The sequence below is a fragment of the Lissotriton vulgaris genome, chromosome 1_1, assembly GCF_964263255.1.
Source record: "Lissotriton vulgaris chromosome 1_1, aLisVul1.2, whole genome shotgun sequence".
NCBI lineage: Eukaryota > Metazoa > Chordata > Amphibia > Caudata > Salamandridae > Lissotriton > Lissotriton vulgaris.
Genome location: NC_141685.1, coordinates 674,854,152 through 674,874,022, shown reverse-complemented (window position 1 = coordinate 674,874,022; position 19,871 = coordinate 674,854,152). Strand labels below are relative to the sequence as shown.

Here is a 19,871-nt window from a genome sequence, read left to right as displayed (position 1 = left end):
TTAGTCTAAGTCTTTAGGGACCCTTAGCCCTGATGAATGCCCCCAACTGATATAAGCAAAACCAAAGGGGGTGATGGACTGAGTATTGAACATTGCAAGCACTCACCCCCAGTCAACTGATCTGGGTTTTTTTTTTTTAACAATTCTTTATTGGAGTTTTTACAGTTCTATACCACCCACCCAACCCACAAATAAAATAAAATGTTCCCCCCATACAGACAACATTAGAAACTAGGCGCATATATCTTTCTGAAAGATATCTTAATCAAGGAAAAGATTTCCATAAGGCTATACATAGTCAATAATACACAAACAATAAGCAAGAAACAAGATGTAAGAGCAAAAATAAATAAAAAGAAAAACACAACTGGTATAGTAATTATTTAGCATTATACATCCGGGTTCCCTATCCACTGTGTGATAGGATACCATAATGTTAATCCTTTTCTTTTCTTTTTTAAACCCTTATGTTTGTATATGGCTATTTCCAGACTATAGGTGGCTAAAATTCGTGCCCGCCATTGTTGGAATGTAGGTGGATACAGGTCCAACCATGCAGATGTCAAGCAAATTCTAAGTACCGCCATTGATATAAACAACAATCCTTGCATGTTAGCGGGTCTAACATTCCTATCTACCCCTAGCATTATTTCAGCTGTAGTAATATCGATGTTGCTCTCAAAGACTCCGGATAAAAACGTAGAGATATCTCGTCTGATAGTACTTAGGGTTTGACATGTGGCCAGCATATGTTTCAGATCTACTTCAGGCATCGCACATCGAGGACATAGTGTGCCTTTGCCGGTACTCCAGTTAGATATTCTATCTGGGGTATAGTATAGTTGGAAAAATGTTTTATAGAATTGAGCTTTTGGTTTGGTTGACAATAATGAGGAGTTTGAATTTTCTAGTGCATTTTGTATTTGAGTCTCTGTTATATCTAGTTTGTTTTGCCAGTTAAGAGAATGTTTGTCTAAGTCATCTGGAAGATTTACAACTAGATCTTTATAAATTTCGCCAATTTTGGCACTATCCATGCACACCAATGTTTCAATTGCTGGAATTTTCTTCATAGCCACACTGCCACCCCCCTTTTTTTAAATAAAATCCCTAACTTGTAAATATTTATAAAAATCACGTGATTCTAACCCAAATTTAGTTTTTAAGGAATCGAAAGAGCAAAAGCCCTTCCTGTCATACAGCGAGCCGAATTGTGAGATTCCCGATCTGACCCATCTCATCATACAGTGATCGGTAAAAATCTCCGGAAGATTAGTGTTTCTATCTAGGGTAGTATAATAGGGGAAACTACCGAGCCCCAAGAGTTTTTGCACATGATTCCAGACGATATAAATACCTTTAAGTGTTTTATAGCGCACTTTTTTAAAATGGCAGTCGTATGTTAGCCTCCACAAATGATCACCTGTCTCATTGCCAAGAATGAGTTCCTGTGGGGTTGGGACTGACCAGTCTGGATTAGACTCTTGCCTGGGGATTAAAAGTGCTCTACTGTACTTAAGAATAGTAGCCCACCAATAGATTTTAAAGTTGGGCAATGCCAGACCACCTCTTTCCATTGGTAGGGTAATGAATCTTTGGGCTCTACGCGTTTTTCCATATCCCCAGATGAATCGAGTAAAAATATTATCAATAGCTTTAAATATTGATGGGTCAAAATTTAAACCGATGGTACGAAAAAAGTACAGGAATTTAGGGAAAAAAATCATTTTAATAAGGTTGCATCTTCCTATAATCGTTAAATGTAGATTATGCAGGCTGATTAGACTTTTTTCCATTTTTTTTAAGAGTGGATTCAAGTTAAGGCTTACTAAATTATTTAAGTTTGAGGTAATATTGACGACGAGATATAATGCATTATCAACAACCCTATCATCCGAATATTTGATTTGACTATTGATTATGATCTGGGTTTTGGTTTGATTCAATTTGTACCCTGAAATAGCGCCAAACTTTTCCGCTTCTTCTTCCATTTGTTTAACTGCCTCCTTTGGATCGGCTGTAACTATTGCAATATCGTCGGCTAAAGCCAATGTCTTTGTTTCGCCATTAATGGTTTTCCTGGGTTGTATAAATTGATTTGTTTCTAGCCTTCAAATAAATGAGTCGGTTCGGTTCAAAATCTTTATTCAATTCATACAATGAATCATAAAAGTACAAAGTTAAAAAGCATGATACACAATTTAAAAATGAACCACTATAGTTATACATTTAAAAAAAAGTAATTGAAAGTTATTTTTTAAATGACCATTTGTCACTTATCAGGATATAAGAACAATTGATAGTGGGACCCACATTTTGTCCCCCACTATTAGCAAGTAATTTTACACACAATGTTAATTACAAATCATACAGCATATATACACATTCCCATGGCAGAATACAGGTCTATGGCTAAATTATCCGTAGCGTTTCCTGATCTGAAGTGATACTCTTATGAAGTTTAACATGGCACAACAAACTTCAACAGATGATAGCGATAACAGATAGTCGTAACCTTCTTTATAAGTACATGGCTGCCGCCCCTTCAGGATGGGTTTAATAAATCTAATCCTTGGCTCCTGATAAAGAGAACAGAAGAGGACAAGGTGTATGGTGCTTTGGTTAACTCTGTTATTGCAAGGACAAGGGGGCAGCCTCTCACACCACCCCCCTTGTTTGGGAAAAGCAAACAAAAAATGAAGGATATCTAGCCTAAACCTTGTAAGATAAAACCGCCATTGCGTATTGGTTGTAAAAGTTAAATAGAACTGATGCTGAGACTTGACATGAACAGTTACATCACCCAAGCATGGTGTGTTTAAAAATTCCCAATAACTTGCTTTTATTTGGGCTTTTATGTTTCCCTGAATTTTTTTCGGGTCATTATAAAGATGACCCAGACCTATCTTGTGCAACATATTGCTGACATATGACAACCAAGGGATCTGCTTTGCATTGTCTAGGGTCATACAACAATTTCTTTGGTGAGCTGGAGCTCGTTGGATAACCATATTTTTCCCCACAATAATAGGGGCGACAGACAAACAATATCAGTCACATTGGTCATACCCATTTCACTGTGGCAAAAACTGTTTGACGAGCCAGATGGGATCGATAAAACCCGCTTTAGGAATTTATTTTCCATCACCTGTATTACAGCGGGGTTTTCAGTCCCCCATACCCCAGCCCCGTAAGTGGCCACAGATAAACATTTTGATATATAGAGGGTTTTGAGGTGCGCAACAGGTTTTTGGCCCAACTTACTGCAAAAACGGAAAAGGCCCTCTATGGACCGGCTGGCACTCTGAGCTCGGGCCTTCATTAATGGGGCCCAACTTAGTTTATTATTAAACAGATTTCCAAGGTAATTAAAATTGTCCACCTTTTCAATGGTAAGGTTATTCACTACAAATTTCCTGATTTTCGACCCTTTTGGACCACAGGCCATTATAAAGGATTTTGTAAAATTAACCTTCAGGTCCAGGTCCAGCATGAAGGTATAAAAAGCGTCTAAACACACCTGCATACTATTTCCTGTGAGAGTCATTAAAACAGTATCATCTGCATAAGAGAGCATAGGAATGCGCTTACCATTTACTTTTGGGAAATCGCAACAGTGGTCCAGCAAGTACTTTTCTAATCCGTTTGTGTATACTAAAAACAGAAAAGGTGCCAAAATGCATCCTTGACGCACCCCCTCGGTTGATGGAATGGAATTTGTCATTTCCCCTCCAGGTCCAAACCTTATGGACACGGTTGTGGCTGCGTGTAGTCTACGGAGTAGTGTGACCAGGGGTTCCTCAAAGCCCATGTCATTCATCATCTGCCACAGCTTATTTCTGCAAACAGTGTCAAAGGCACTTGACAAGTCCATGAAGGCAAGGTATATTGCAGACTTCCTTGCCTTCATGTACTTGCCAATAATTAGTGCCAAATTCAGACACTGCTCGACTGTGCCCTTTCCTCTCCTGAAACCGTACTGGGAATTCACAATTAGGCAAACAGAATCTGCCCATGTCTCTAGTCTGGCCAAAACAACCCTTCCCAGTATTTTACATGATGCATCTATTAAGGATATAGGGCGGTAGTATCGGGGATCACACCTATCGCCCTTCTTAAAAATCGGCACCACCACTGCCTCCTTCCAGGACACAGGAATACGTCCAACAACAGCAGCCTTAAACACATTTAATAACACAGGAGCCCATACCTCAATATTGTGTTTAAAAAAGTCCAAAGGGACAGCGTCAGGGCCTGGGGCTTTTAATGATATGCCTTTCCTCAATGCTTCCTCAACCTCTTCCAATGTAAGCGAAGAACTAAGGGCCAAAGCTGTAGATGGAATCACCAAATCCCCTGTATTATCAAGTATTTCCATAGTTTGTAGGGATTTTGGATTAAAAATGTTGCCATAGTGGGATTCCCATGATTCACTAGTGACCTGCATCACTATGGATTCCTTGGCATCACTCTTAAATAAGGGGCGGTTTATAAATGAGTCAATAAAAATAGCAAACAGAAGAGGGGAGCAGGGGCAGCCCTGCCTTGTGCCTCTAGTTACTTTGATACCACGGCTTCAGGGGAGGTGTACATCGCCCAAACTGCTTTGATAAAAAGATCCCCAATCCCACTTTTTGACATGGCTGTCCATAGATATTGCCAGGAGACCCTATCGAATACTTTTTCTGCATCTAGCAGTATCAGGGCCATAGGGTCTCCTGCTACTTCTGCCATGTCAAAAAGTGTGATCACCCTCTGAATATGGTCTGTGGTAGATCTCCCTGGGACAAATCAGTGTTGTCTAACAGATATGATTTTGTGGATTATTGTTGATAGTCTACTGGCTAATAATTTAGAGTCGATTTTTGAATCGTTGTTTATGAATGTAATTGGTCGATATGCCCCAAGTTCTGTGGGGTCTTTATTTTTTTGGGGAAGAACAATAATTTTTGCCCGGGCCCAAGATACCGGAGGGTGTCCACCTTGAAAAATGTGGATCACTAGATTATTTAGAATATCTTTCAGTGTACTGCTAAATTTGGCATAAAATTCCAAGGGGATTTAATCTAGGCCTGTTTCTTTGCCTGGAGGAAGACTATTTATTGAGAGTAGAATTTCTATCCAATCCGGAGTATCCAAGAGAAAATCTTGATCCAATTGAGATAAGCGGGCCGTGTAACTAGTTCTAGATTTGCATCAATATTAACCTGGCTATTACCTGTCTCAGTATAAAGATCAGAATAATACCGCTTAAAAGCTTCCCTGATTTCTTTGGGGTTGTGAGTTAATCCCAGAATTGGGTCTCTAATTGCTTTAATCGTATTTTCTGAGTTCTGTTGTCTTGTGCAAATGGCTAATTGATGCCCCACCCGCTCACTCAATTCGTAAGTTTTTTCTTGTTCACTATAGCCTTACCGATTGCTTTTGTGATAAAAATTTCGGATATTAGATTCCTTCCGATAGCTACCTCTCTTACCTCCCTTTCTATATTATTTCCACCTTGTATCGCTCTGACTTGGTCTTCTTCCTTTCCGGCTAGTTTTTCCTATAACATTTTTAACTTTTGCTTTTCTACTTTATTGTTGTTTAAGGAAAATCTAAGTATTTCACCTCTTATACCTGCTTTCAGTGCGTCCCATACCACCTGCAAAGGGGCACTACCCATATTAAACTTTAGAAATTCTGGGATCCAATTCTCCATATGTATGCAGTATTTTTCATTACGCAATAGTGCTCTTTCAAAAGTCAACATACTACGATCAGATTGTATCATTCCCATATTCAAGCTAATAGTTACAGGATTATGGTCAGAGAGAACTCTAGGTAGCCGATCTATAGAGCAGCTAGAGACAATTGTGTGTGAAACAAAAAAATAATCCAGTCTGGCTAGTTTTTGGTGGGGATAGGAAAAATAAGAATGGCCAGGGTTGTATGGGTGTTTAATCTCCCAGCAATCTACTAGCCCGTGAGTATAGCAAAGCGCTTCCAGGGCTTTAAAAGTTTTAGGTTTTCTACCTTCATAATTAAAGTTATGACCAGAAGACCAGTTTGGTGGAAGGTTAAGATTATTATCGCCGCAGACAATCATGGGTGTCCGCCAATGTGCAAGTACATTAGATAAGAACTGTAATACGTCTAGATCGTCAGTAACACAGCCATATATTGAGCAAAGCGTAAACTTTTTCCCCATAGCACATTGGGCCTCTGTGATTGCCCATCTGCCACATGAGTCTGCAACTGCTCTTGTGAAACTGATTCCACTGCCACGTGCCAAAATAGCCACCCCCCGTGTTTTGTTTGCCTGTGTTGTTGCAATGATTAATCTGTATCCCAGATTTTTTAATATATGTCTTTGGGACCCCTCGACATGGGTCTCCTGAAGACAAACGATATCTGCCCCAATTGATTGAAGACCAATCGCTATTTTTTGTCTTTTTTTTAAATCAATGAGTCCGCATATATTCATAGTCAAGATTTTTAGTTTATCCATTTTATAGGTTTAAAAATTTTTTTTGTTGTATATTTTGATGTGTGATCTTTTTAGAAATACGAGGTGCCCGTTTTCCTTTCTTGCTTATACGCCAAGTCATAAATTCTGACCTGTTTTTTTTTTGCCTGTTTGGTTGCCCCCTCCCCTCTACCCCTAAAACCCCTCTGATTCCCCCCCCTGTCCCTACACCCCCTGCCCCCCCCACCATCTAGTGAGACTACCTGGTTCCCTTGGAACCCGGTTGTGGGCATCATATGATTCGTTGGCAGCTGGTATCTCCGCGGCCTAACCCCTGTTGCTATGGGAGTGGGGCGAAGTTTGTTCTTTGGTCAATACATTTTCTTATATTCATTATACACAAACATAACATCTGTCTATGCAACCTAAGATACCCCCCTCCCTCTCCCTTTCTCAAAGTGTCTTGCTCCTTATGCCACAGGTGCCCTGTTGATTAGTATTTAGTTACGACCTATTTATTATGTTTTTTCCCCACCTTTTTTAAGTTTTCCTTTGCCGTCTCTGTTTTCTGTAATCTCCTTGAGATAGGTTTGCGATTGAAGTTCGCTGGTGAAACTTCTGGTGACTCCGTTATAGATGATTTTCAGTCTGGCAGGATTCTGTAAAAATACAGTGTCTCCCAGCTGTTCAAAAGGAGCAAAGAGTTGCCGCAGTCGCCATCTTCTTTCCACAGTCGCATGGGCAAAATCGGGTCTACTAATAAACATATACCCTTTGTGTTCTCTTTTGTGAGTTGGGCGTGCCAGGTCAAAAATTGCTTCACGTAGGAGAAAGTTGCCAAAATAGACCAGCATTGTTCTTGGGTATTTCTCTGCTGAATGCGTCCGTTTGTTGAGGGTTAGAGGAAAGCGATGGCCCCGCTGAATTTCTTTGTCCCAGTCCCAAGTGGTGAGTTCCGGAAAAAATTCTTTAAAAAGGGATATCATATAGCCCCTAGAGTCGTTCCCTTCGACTCCCTCCGGTATTCCCAAGAGGCGTAGATTATTTCTCCGGGCCCTGTTTTCCTGATCCTCCACTTTCATTATCAGGTCTCGCACAATTCCTTTGTGTTCTTTTCCCTGTTTCTGGAGGACGGAAACATCCTTTTCAAAGTTATCTGTCCGTAGCTCAACAGATGTCATTCTATCTGATATTTCTAGACAGGTTTGCCCCACCTTGTTGATTGCTCCTTGAACTTTCTTGTTATCAAGTTTCACGACTTCTTGGAATTTCATAATTGAATTAAATGCATCGCTCAAGGAAGGTTCAATTTGACCTCCCATCTCATGGGATGTTTTATGTTTGGTTATATTTGCATCTCTTAACGAGTTGTATTTTGGATCGGACGTTGATGTACCTTGTGTAGATGGATTCCTATGACGATGATCAATCCGATCAGTGTTACTGCCTTGATAAGTGGTATCTTCATCGATAAATTTATTATGTCTCCTTAGTCTTCTTTTCTTTTTATCTTGCTTTTTCTTTGCACTATTGTCTTTAGGAAATCATCCATCTTTTTGGAATTGGGGTTGAAATTGGAGTCAGAAGTTTCTGAGCTTTCAGAATTTATCTGTTCGTATCTCGATCTATGTGGTTCGCTTGATGTAGACATCCCAGGCTCATATACTTCAGACTCCGCCGGTGACTCTGACTCAAGTTCGGATCCAGCCCTGTCTGGGAGTAGAGCTATATTGCCGGGGTTTCCATCAAGGCTGCGACAATGATCAGTTTTTTCCAACTCTGCACTACTCGAGCTAAGAGGCATTGGTAAAAAGGAGGTTGAAGCAGTGAGGTTCTTTGTCTGTACAAATTCTTCCGGTGGTGATGCTATCGAATCTTATGTGGGTCCTTTAGGTTCAACTGTTGTAGAACTGTACATCTCTGTCGCTAATCCAGTCGTGGTTTTCCACTAGTGGCCGCCGGGATCTTGCTGCGATTACCGGGTATTTTGGACAGATTACTTGAGTTGCTGTCAATTTCTGATAGTTTCCCTTGCTCGGATTGCCCTTTGATTTCTGGGGTAAAGATGGTTGAGATCCGGGGTTGAGCATCGTTGGCCTGACCACTAGTTTTGGTCGCAGACTTCAGGTTTTTAATAGTCTGTAGCCACTTGGCTTTTCTTGCCAATAGTTCCAGCTTAGCCGCTGCCTGCAGATTGTCAGGACCCACATCTATATCATATTCCTAGTCTTTTTCCTTATTTTTATCTTTTGCTTTGTCTTTCTCATTATCTTTCTGTTCATTCTGCTCCTTCTGCTTCTCTTTATCTTTGTCTTTGTCAATGTTTTTGGATTTTTCGTCTTTGTTTTTGGCCCACCCTTGTCTCAGGCTGCCTCATTAGATTTGCTGGGCCTTGTATGTTTGCATCCTCAAGACGGGTTCCTGCCCCTCGTGTGCATGTCACGGTTAGCTCGCTCTGAGCACTCTCGCTGGACTGTTCGCATGGTTCATACTCCTCCACTTCAGCCATGCTGGCCACTTTCTCCACCGTTGGTCTCTGGCACAGCTGAGGCTTCTCTTGGCCTTCGCACACCAGTTTGGGCAGGAGCAGACTGCTCTCCCAGCGGCTCTCGATTTCTGGCTGTATTCTTTTGTCCTTGTCTTTTGTTCTTTTGTCCTTGTCCATGATTTATTCCAGCACAAAGACCAGCAAGAGAGCCGTTTCAAATAGGGCTACCATTCCTCGGACGGGACACATACCTCAGGAGTGCTAACCTGACAACCAAAGCCACTGGGGGAGCAACCTGAACGGAGACACACTAGGACCGAGCCTGAACCTGCTCGAGAGTTCCGTGTGTGTATGCACTGCATCGAGTGCTGGCAGCATCTTGTAGCGTTTCTCTGACGTTTCCCTGGCAACAGAGACCGGGAGAGCGGTGGAGCGCCGAGTCTGTGAAACAGTCGATCTGCCTCGAGGTTTGACTGAGTGTGACCAGGGCGAAGTCAGCGGCTCCCCGACACTTTTTTCAGTGTATCCTGATGACGGATTTCCCTTTTGCAGACTTTACATACTTTTTACAGACTCAGGAACCCCCCTGGATCAAGCACCCGAACACCCGGACCCAGCGGCAGCAGAAGACGATGATGAACCAGGCACTGTGGCATGATGAGTAGAGAGCTGAGAGCTGCTATAGAACCGTAGAGCTGTAGAGCTGTTAACCCGGCACTCCACAGACCCTGCTTAGTTCCTGAGAATCTTTCAGAAGATAAAAAAAATGCCCAATACCTTTCCCTGACGGCACACTGCACCTGGGACGCCACATAAATGTCAGTTGCAGTGTAGGTACTGTGCAGGCAAGCGTACGGGTATGGGTATGGGTTCGTGTGCGATAAGGATTATATGATCCCACTTCTGTCACGCTCTACTTTACAACTGTCTGTTTTCCCCCGTTTACCTGGGGTTTACCTGGGGTTTTGCCCACTATTTATCTTGTCTTTCCTTGTATATCCGTAAGCTTGCATGTCTGCTGGCCCATTAAATTTATTGGAGCTTACTTGCTAAAGCTGTCTGTCTCCAGCAGGGCCCTCCATCAAAGGCACATCATCGTCGTTTTTCCTGCGGTCTTGGGGTTTCTTTCGTTGGAGATTTTCACCGACAGTTCTCAAGAAGATTACTGAATTGAGCACTTTTGAGAACCATTGTATCAATTGTTAGAACGGCGATGAGCGGCAATATTCCGCATCCGTATGAGCATCAGAAGAATACAGGGGTCAGGACCTCGCGGAGCTCAGCTTGCAGCACCGATCACACCGACGCCATCTTGTCTCTGTCACTGATCTGGGTTTAATTCATCATCATTCTTTAGCTCACTCTGCAACCCCAGTTCAGACATGGCCATATGCAAATCAGTCTGACCCTGTGCCTCAAGGTAACGGTCCAGCCCGAACTGCCAAGCCATATCTTCTCTGGAATGGAAACAAGCATCCTGGGACCGGTTTCTGGCTAATCAGCCATTATCATCCAGGCTAGCTTGAATCCAGTGGCAAAGTGAGCAAGGGACCCACGTCTGGGCATACCCTGCCAACTTAGGACAAACAAGGCAAAACCAAAGGGGATGATGAACGGAGTGTTGAACATTGAAAGCACTCACCCCCAGTCAACTGATCTGGGTTTAATCCATCATCATTCTTTAGCTCACTCCACCACCCCAGTTCAGACATGGCCATATGCAAATCAGTCTGACCCTGCACCTCACGGGAACAGTCCAGCCCGAACTGCTAAGCCATGTCTTCCCTGGACAGGAAACAAGCATCCTTGGACCGGTTCCTGGCTAAACTGCCTCATCAGCCAGGCTAGCTTGAATCCAGTGACAAAGTGAGCAAGGGACCCACGTCTGGGCATACTCTGCCAACTTAGGGCGAACAAAGCAAAACCAAAGGGGATGATGGACGGAGTGTTGAACATTGCAAGCACTCACCCCCAGTCAAATGAACTGGGTTTAATCCATCATCATTCTTTAGCTCACTCAGCCACCCCAGTTCAGACATGAACGTATGCAAATCAGTTTGACCCTGTGCCTCAGGGAACAGTCCAACCCGAACTGCAAAGCCTTGTCTTCCCTGGACCGGAAACAAGAATCCTGGGACCAGTTTCTGGCTAATCAGCTGTCATCAGCCAGGCTAGCTTGAATCCAAGGGCAAATAAAGCTAGGACCCACGTCTGGGCATACCCTGTCAACTTAAGGCGAACAAAGCAAAACCAAAGGGGATGATGGACGGAGTGTTGAACATCAACTCCTTGTGTTTGCTTTGTTATCAATATCATGGGTACACCATGTAGTATTTCTTGAGGTCGGGGACAATAATGAGGCAATCTGCCCCAGCAACTGGCAGCAGTCTCTCTGTTGTTCTAGGGTCAGTGAGGGGAGATGGTACTCTCCTCCTCCACCAATCATCCGTGACTAAGAGCATGATCAACTCAGACCTCTCAAAATGGGGCTTGAGGAGACTGACATACAGGACCCTGAAAGGTTTCCTAGGAGTTTTGAGGTCCACCAGGTCTTTGACATCACTCTTGCATTCCTTCACCTCATAAGGCCCAGACCAGCAGTCTTATAGGGCCTGGGGATCTATAGGCTCCATAACCCACACTTTTTGGCCAGGCTGAAACTTGACCACAGTGGCATTCTGGTCATAACACCATATCATGTCCTCCTGGCTCGCTTCGAGCTTTTCTTGCGCTTGCTTCCAGAAGCACTTCATCTGGTTATGGAATGCCAGCATGTAGCTGATCACATCCTGGGTGGCCTTACTGTGAGCTTCCTCCCAGCCCTCCTTCACCAGACTGAGAGGCCATCTCCCAGAGTGCCCGTATAGAAGTTCAAAGGGGCTGAGCCAATCCCCTTCTCTGGTACCTCCCTGTAGGCAAACAAAAGGCATAGTAGGAAGATGTCCCACTTCCGCCTCAAAGGATCTGATAGCCCATTATCATGCCTTTTAAAGTCCTGTTTAACTTCTCAATACGCCCATTAGTTTGAGGATGGTAAGGAGTGGAGGTAGGCACACTCCTTCCACATGGCCTTCAAATACCAAGACTTGAAGTTGGTATCCTGGTCTGACGCCACCTCCTTGGAAAACGCCACACGGGTAAGGATCCCTATCAGTGCCCTGGCCACTGCGGGCGCAGTCACTGTTCTCAGGGAGATAGCCTCCGGGTACCGGGTGACATGGTCCAACAAGACCAGGATAAACCTGTTGCCCATGGCTGTCTTGTGGTCCAGAGGCTCAATGATGTTGATGCCCAGCCTTTCAAAGGGGATGCCATTGATAGGAAAAGACTGCAGGGGTGTCCTGTGCTTCCCACCTGACTTTTATCAGGCTTGGCAGGTGGGACAAGAACAGCAGAACACATCTGAGGCCAATAAAGTGTGAGGCAAGCCGGTCAAAGGTCTTAGAGAACTCATTGTTTTTATGTTTGCCCCCCTTCCTTCCTCAGATGAGGACCCTGCCCACCCTTGTGGTGATCCCCCAATACCTTCTTGTGGACACTGGTACTGACCCAGCGGTCCCCCTCCTTATCAAAATCCCTGGTTTCAGGCACCTTACTGTCAATCAGATCTGCAAAACAAAGACCAAGCATGTGCTCTTTTGCAATCAAAGTGTACAGCACCTGATAATCCTTTAGTTCACTGCCCTTCGCTTCAATCATACAGTGCCTCGCAAAAGGAATCCACACAATCCATCCAGGTGTGTTGGACCAACTTCTGACTGTCCCTAAACTTCTGTCTGCACTTCTCTGGGGTCGGGCCATATTTCTTGGCAAGGGCTTTGTTCATGGGGGGATACCTCATTCTGACTCCCTTCTCTAGGGCCAGTAGAGTGCCCATCCCTTCACTAGGGATATGCCTCTACAAAAAGCTCACCAATCCTCCTCAGGGATCTTGTGCAGCCCAATCGCATAGGCCTTTGACATCTTGCCAATATCGTCCCCCACAACAAAGTCAGGCACCAGACCTTTAGGAATATAGACCCTCTTCTGTCCAGAGGGCACTGAAGAAATGCTGCCACCATTACTGCTAGACTCTGCCTGTCTGACCTTGATGTCCAGTTCCTTAAGGTTCCTCTTGTGATACAAACGCTCCAAGGTAATTCTCTCCTCTATGGCCAGTCTCCTTTCCTCCATATTGAGCCTAGCCATCTCTAGCCTTCACTCTATCTCCGCTTTCCTCTCTGTCAGCTCCTCTGAGGACAGGGTGTGGGAGGACACACAGCTCCCCGCACGGGATGGGATTCTCGATCCTGGGAGGAGGTTACCCCATGCCTCAACAGGCTGTATTCCAAGACCCTCCTGAGGATCCTGCTCTGATCCCTCCTCAACCTCCTCTTTTTCCCAGTAATCTGTTGTGACTCACAACTGATGGGCTCTGCCCATGTTCTCAAGGGCTTTTGGAGCTTCACCTTCTTGATGCTTCTTTTAGCGGGTAGCCCCCTTTCCTGGTAAAGCCCCTTGAGCTGAGCCACAGTGTAGCTTTCCAGGTTGACATGCTCAAACGACATCTTTGCAGGTGTGATCACAGACAAAAACAGTCAGGAAGAGTAAAAATGAATTTAGAACAAAAGGCCAATCAGGGAGAAATTAAAGCTCAAATTGGTCTTAGATATGGGATGGTAGTGTATACCAAATCACTGTATGCCACTGCACAAATACAAGTCCTATTCTCACCGCTAAACACCAATGTTAGAAATCGGATTACTACTTGACGGGTGTTACCCCTGGTCAAGCAGCAACCACAATCCTAGTCAGGGTAAGCTATAAGCACGCCCCAAATTAACCTATGTTAATCCCCCTGGTAGCTTGGCACAGAGCAGTCAGGCTTAACTTAGAAGAAATGTGTAAAGTGTTTGTGCAACACTTCAAACAGTAAAACAGTGACAACACCACACAAAAAGATCCCACACCAGGTTACAATAATAGAGCTTAATTAAATAAATCAAACAAGAACAAGACGAAAAAATCCAATCAGAAGAACAGGAGCTATGAATTATTAAAGTATAAACTGTAAAATAGTACCTAAAAGCATAAAGAGCAAACCGGGGATATCTGGTGGTGCTGGATAGGGCCAAAGTCAAACATTTAGGCTGACCGCAATCGAGCGTGAGTTGGACACAGTTCAGGTGCTTTGTTTGTAAAAAAAATAATTAAAGTGGCTGGGCCCTCATCAGGAGTCCTCCGCAATTTGCAATACAGTACCAACTCATCTTCTAAACATCACCCTCCTACAAATGTGACAATTCAGAGTAATTTAGGGCCCCCAAGCTATAAGAATGGCTTGGGCAGCAGGTATTAACCGAACGGATTTTAATGTACATTGAATTAACAAACAACTGTTGTGCTCATCTGTATATTAGACAGACAGCGCCACCATGTTGCAGACTATTATGAGCGCCAGTGTTGACAATTAAGTGCCAGTGCGGAGCACCAGAAACCACTGGCTCCAATTAAGCACTGATACAGTCCCAGATCAGTGCCACTAAAATTTTACATTCTCACATTTTCTGCTAAGAGTCCCGTTTGCATTTGAGAGGGCTGCAGGGTGCAGGGAGAGCATTGCTGGTGGTGGACGGCTTGAAGCGAGGAGCAGGCCGGATGTTGTGGATGAGAAGGCTTGAGCCTTGTGCTGGCGATCCTACACAGCGATTGATGCTTGCAGAGCGAATAAATAGGCTAGCGGTGGCTTGTACTTATTTTCAGTGCAAGAGAGTGGTTCTGGTGTGAACTGTCCCATTAGTGGTCACGATGAGCCCAAAAGCTTTGTTTAGGAGCCCAGTGATCCACACAGTCCAGGACCTGAGGGGCACCACTCGGGGTCAGGAATTTGCTGAAGACAGGTTCAGGAGCTATAGGGGAGCCTTTTAGGTCCCTGAGGCTCGGATCAGGAGGCCAGAAGACTCTGCCCTTTCGGTCACTCTGGGTTCCTAGCTTCAAGATGGATTGCAGGTCCAGTTGTGCCTTTCAAGTGCACAGGTGCCCTGCCTTGCCTCCCAGCTAGCTGAAGTGACAATGCAGGGCTGTTAGGCCCTTTGTGTGGAGACAGGATGCCGCCTATTCATGTGTGAGACTGGTACCAGCTACCCCTCCCATTCTGTCAATGATGACTCATCCAGCTACACCTAAGCACCCATTGTGTATAGCTGTCTAAGAGGGATACACAAAGCCCGACTGTCACCCACACCCAGCCTTGTGTCCAGAGACAGGCAGCAGGCACCAAGTGGCTAAGGCAAAAAAAATGCCAACTTTCTAAAAGTAGCATTATCAGAATTGTAATTTGAAATCCGACTTCCCCATAAATTAGGATTCCAAAGACACCAAAAATTAACCTGTCATCTCTTTCCAATTGGAAATTACACTTATAAAATGTAATAAGGCAATACCAATGTTATCCTTTGGGAGAGATTGGTCTTGCAGTAGTGAAAAACACATTCAAGAGTTTTTCACTAACAGGACATGTAAAACATAAAAAGTAAATGCCCAACTTTTTAAATAGACTGCACCCTGCCTTTGATACTGTCCAGGGCCTCCCTTAAGGGTGACTGATATGTATTAAAATTGAAGTTTTGTCCTGGCAAAAAGTTTACTTGGCCAGGTTGAAATGGCAATTTAAAACTGCACACATAGGCTCAACAATTGCAGGCTGGAAACATGTTTGGAGGACTACTTAAGTGGGTGGAACAATCAGTGCTGCAGGCCCACTAGTAGCATTTGATTTATAGGCCCTAGCAGTGGTGACTCGTGGGAGTGCTGTGGGGGGTGGGGCAGGGCAGGGTGGGTGGGTAGTGGAGTCGGACATATAACGGCCATGAGTAAAGTAAGTAAATAAATAAAACTATTTACTTTGTGCTCGCTGCATCGTCAACTCGGCAATGCAGCGAGCGCAAGGTAAATAGTTGTATTAATTTATTTACATACTTTACTCGTGGCCGTCGTATGTCTGACTCCACTACCCCCCCCCCCCCCCCCCCCCCCCCTGCACCTACCCTGCCCGTCGGCCCGCAGCACTCCCACTGCGAGCTGCCACTGGGCCCTAGGTATATGTAGTACTCTTAACTAGGGACTTGAAAGTAAATAAGTATGCAAATTGGATATGAGCCCATGTTACAATACATTTGGGAAAGAGCATGAGGACTTTAGCATTGTTAGCTGTGTAGCTGTGGTAAAGTGCTCAGAGTCTTAATTAAGGCCAGCAAAAATGAAGTCTGCAAAAACAGGTGGTCTGAAGGCAAAAGGTTGGGGGGGCACCAAAGATGGCTGGTCTAAAAACTATGTTTATAAATAACTACAGGAATAGGGGCGAGAGGGGACGTACAAGGAATACAAATGCTACACTAAAAAAAATATATACTTTATGCGAAAAAATCATGCTAATGGATGTAAAGTTTGAGTAAGAGCTAAATTATCCCGAGTTGAAGTCATCCACTTCTACTATTTAAACCTTCCCTCCTTCGAGATCAAATCTTGGGGTGGTGAAACATGCAGAACAAAGGCTCCCGTTCCTCGGTGCACTTTTAGTCAGCTGGTCCTAAGTCGATGGAGGCTGAGGGCAGAGGCTGCTTTTGTGAATGTCACGTTTATTTCTGGGACGCCTTCTTTCCAGCCAGGACGAAACTGCGGCGCACAACCGGGAAAGTCCTGTTTCCAAAGCACACATCGCCAAAGGCACCGGCCCGTCAGAATACAGCACGCGTCACTTCCTCGCCAGGGTCACGTGACCACAACAGCAGCAAGTTTTCCGACGCTGCGAGTTGACGTCGGTCGGTGCCTGGGACTCCGGGTTCAAGATGGCGGCGACGAGTGAATGAGCTGCGGGTGGCGGCTAGGGGGGTGGGGCGGAGGATGGTACAATGACCCAGGGCAAGAAGAAGAAGCGCGGCAACCGCAGTGTCATGCTGGCGAAGAAAATCATCATCAAAGATGGGGGCACGGTCAGTACGGGGATGAAAGAAATGGCACTGTCGTTCCTGGTGGGTGGGTGGATGTCTGGCAATAAAACGGGGATAATTAGCACTGACCTGGTGAGAAGGATGGGAGCAAAGAATGTTGACCTGAAACTTCTTACCTCTTTCCCTCTCTCCGAAGTGATCAAGTCATCTGAGCTTCCCGCGGTTGTTAGAGCCGGCAGCTGTTGATAGAAACCAGCTGTCAAAGTATTGATACTGTAGTGGTGTGCCCATTCCAGGTCTGTGTACGTACCCTGTAAAATAGCGTTTGCACTTTTGAGTCCAATGGCTGATTTATAGTGTAATAAACGGAACCGTTCTGATTACATTGAATCAGTCCTGCCTCAAAGTGCTCTGTAAAAGACCTGTATTCTTATAACATACGCTACAGCGTTCAGCATAGGAGATATGCTCAGTGATACATCCCTGGATACATTGACAGCACTCTGTGCCTGCTTTTAACACTGATGGTTCTCGTATGTAGCTCGCGTTTAGCTGTTCAAAGCTTTGTGCGTGCATATCGGGCCTACAACGAGAGCAAGCACCTTTAACAGCTGGCAACTTTAACAGCTGGCATTCCCCCATGCAGACTGGCTATAAGGCTATTCGAACTTTCCATCTAATGGAGGCCAAATGTTCTAAGTTAAAAGGGTAGAAACAGACTAACAGTGGCTTGTTGGAGCAGAAGGTTTATACCAACCCAATGGTCCAGAGCCACTCCATTGTCTTACATGGCGTACTCAACATTGCAGTGGTGTTTCATACCTTATATAGCAGTTTGTCCATTTAATGCAGTTGGCAGTACCGAAGATGGACTAATATAAATTTTTCCATCGCTTAGTGCATGCATGGGCTTGCTCTGTGAGGAAAGCTCTCAAGTTTACCAGTTCCGTGTGTATTATATAGGCCAAGTTTTTTCTTGGTACTTTGGGGTTTATAGTCCGTTATAAAATCATGAGAAGTTTGAGTGCAGAAAAAATCCTGAACTGGATGAGCATCTCACTTATGGAACTGGCAGGGGCGGCCTTAGGCATGTGCAAACTGTGCACCTGCACAGGGCCACCAAACTCCAGGGCTACCACGCCAATATATATCTTTAATATAATAATCCTCTGAGGATGGATACATATTTGCGTGGCGGCCCCTTCCAGGGATTTGGCGGCATCCGGCTATGTTCCACTTCCAAACACCCTGACCCCCTCTTCACTGGCCTCCGCGCCTGCGTTCCTCCTGGTTCATGATTGGTTTCTTGTTTTCCCTACCCACTGCAGGCCCGCTGGTACCTTCCTAAGCTCCGGGGGGCTCTGCCCCACCCGAACCCCCTCTTCCGGGGCCCCACCTACGCTCCCTGCCCAGTGCCGTCATGAGCCTAAAGCCGCCCCTGGACTGGGACCCTCTGATGCAGAGTATATGCGATGTACTCTTATTATTATACACAGAGTGCATGGTCTGCGAACATGTTTGTTTGTAACACTGTACAGTTATGAATACACTTCTATTGCGGCACATCTATGTAGGATGCATAGGTTACACTTGGCCAAATCTTAATTGGGTACATCTTTGAATATATATATATATATATATTATCGTACCTAGATATTATCGTACCAAGGGAAGGATTTAAATAGGGGCCCAGTTTCCCTCGTGTATGCTATGTAGTTTGTAAGGACTACGTTACGCAGCCTTTTTGTTGGGTGCCTTATGCTCCTTGAGATTCTGTAGCATTTTCTGCTACTTATCCATTTTAACCTAGCAGATTTGGAAACTGTTTAATCATTAATCTTTTTGACATCTGGGCTTCCTTTTCTAATTGTCTTTTAATATCATTTCCTTTTAATTTCATATGTGGTACAGTGGAGAAGAAAACTAGTTTAATATTGATAAATTCTGCGTCGCTTGGCTTACTGATACTGTCTTCCTACTATTTTCGTTTCTGTCTGTATCTGCCTGTTCTATTTCCAGTGTGGACAATAGTAGATGCCCTGTTATGTGTTTCTAACTTTATGGTGGTATACCTTGCTTTTACTTTCGCTTAGGACAATCCTGAAAGTTGTGTATTGTTTTTGCAAAATATTTTTACTATTGGTTTACAAAATAATAGAGACATCTATTCTGTTGAGAATTACTTAAGACGTTAAAGTCTGGTCCAGAGAAGGTCCCTTGACTTCATTACCATAACTGTGTGTACAGTTCTAAATAACGATACTGACTACACCGTAAATAGTTCAATTGCTTTATTACGTATATGCTGTATAACGCACACACACTACATCTCTAAAAGCCTGGCCTACATTTTTAACATGTTTGAGTACACAGGCCGTGTGATCTGTAGCAGTGCACTGTGCCTGGTACATTGACTGCATTGTTTAGTGCCCCGCAGCATGCTACTCTCGGATAATTAGCAACTGCTATAATACATTTCAGTTTTAAGCACCAATAATGATGAGTACTAAGGATCCGCCCAGTAATGCACATTATGTGGCAAGTGCACATGCTTAGTACACGTGCTGTGATCCGCATAGTATACTGTGCTGTATAAAACACAGTTTACGATGCTGTCTGTAAGATGAGGTACAGTATAAAAGAAAAAGTACTGGATTCTAATTCACATGCTGTGTTTTGTAATACATTGTACAATGTGAGCCACAAGCATGCGTCATAAAACTCTATGTTCTCAATACGTAGACGATACTTAAGTACACACAGGTACACCACACAATACATATGGGTAGCACGCTAAAACGTTGTACGTTTGTGAGACCATGACCCATCTTCGGTAACACCCTACCGTGCTGACTATATCAGTCTGTCTCTTTAAAGGACTTCAGAGCCGGATGCGTTTGGTTGTCTTTGTACTCTGTAGCCCTGCCTACATGTGCGTTACGTTGTATTATGCTGTATGGCACTAGATATATGCGGTACATTAAACTTTACTACAGGAAGTGTGCAA

The 19,871-nt window shown here is 44.2% G+C and overlaps 1 protein-coding gene across 1 annotated transcript in view; it reads left to right on the top strand.

Annotated features, from left to right (window-relative positions):
* Positions 1 to 16,700: 16,700 nt before the first annotated feature.
* SLC71A1 (solute carrier family 71 member 1) overlaps positions 16,701 to 19,871 on the top strand; it is a 290,205-nt gene continuing 287,034 nt past the window's right edge. Inside the window, exon 1 of the mRNA XM_086954554.1 lies at positions 16,701 to 16,906. Coding sequence (XP_086810680.1) covers positions 16,826 to 16,906 — 81 coding nt within the window. The 5' untranslated portion in view covers positions 16,701 to 16,825. The remainder of the gene's footprint in view (positions 16,907 to 19,871) is intronic.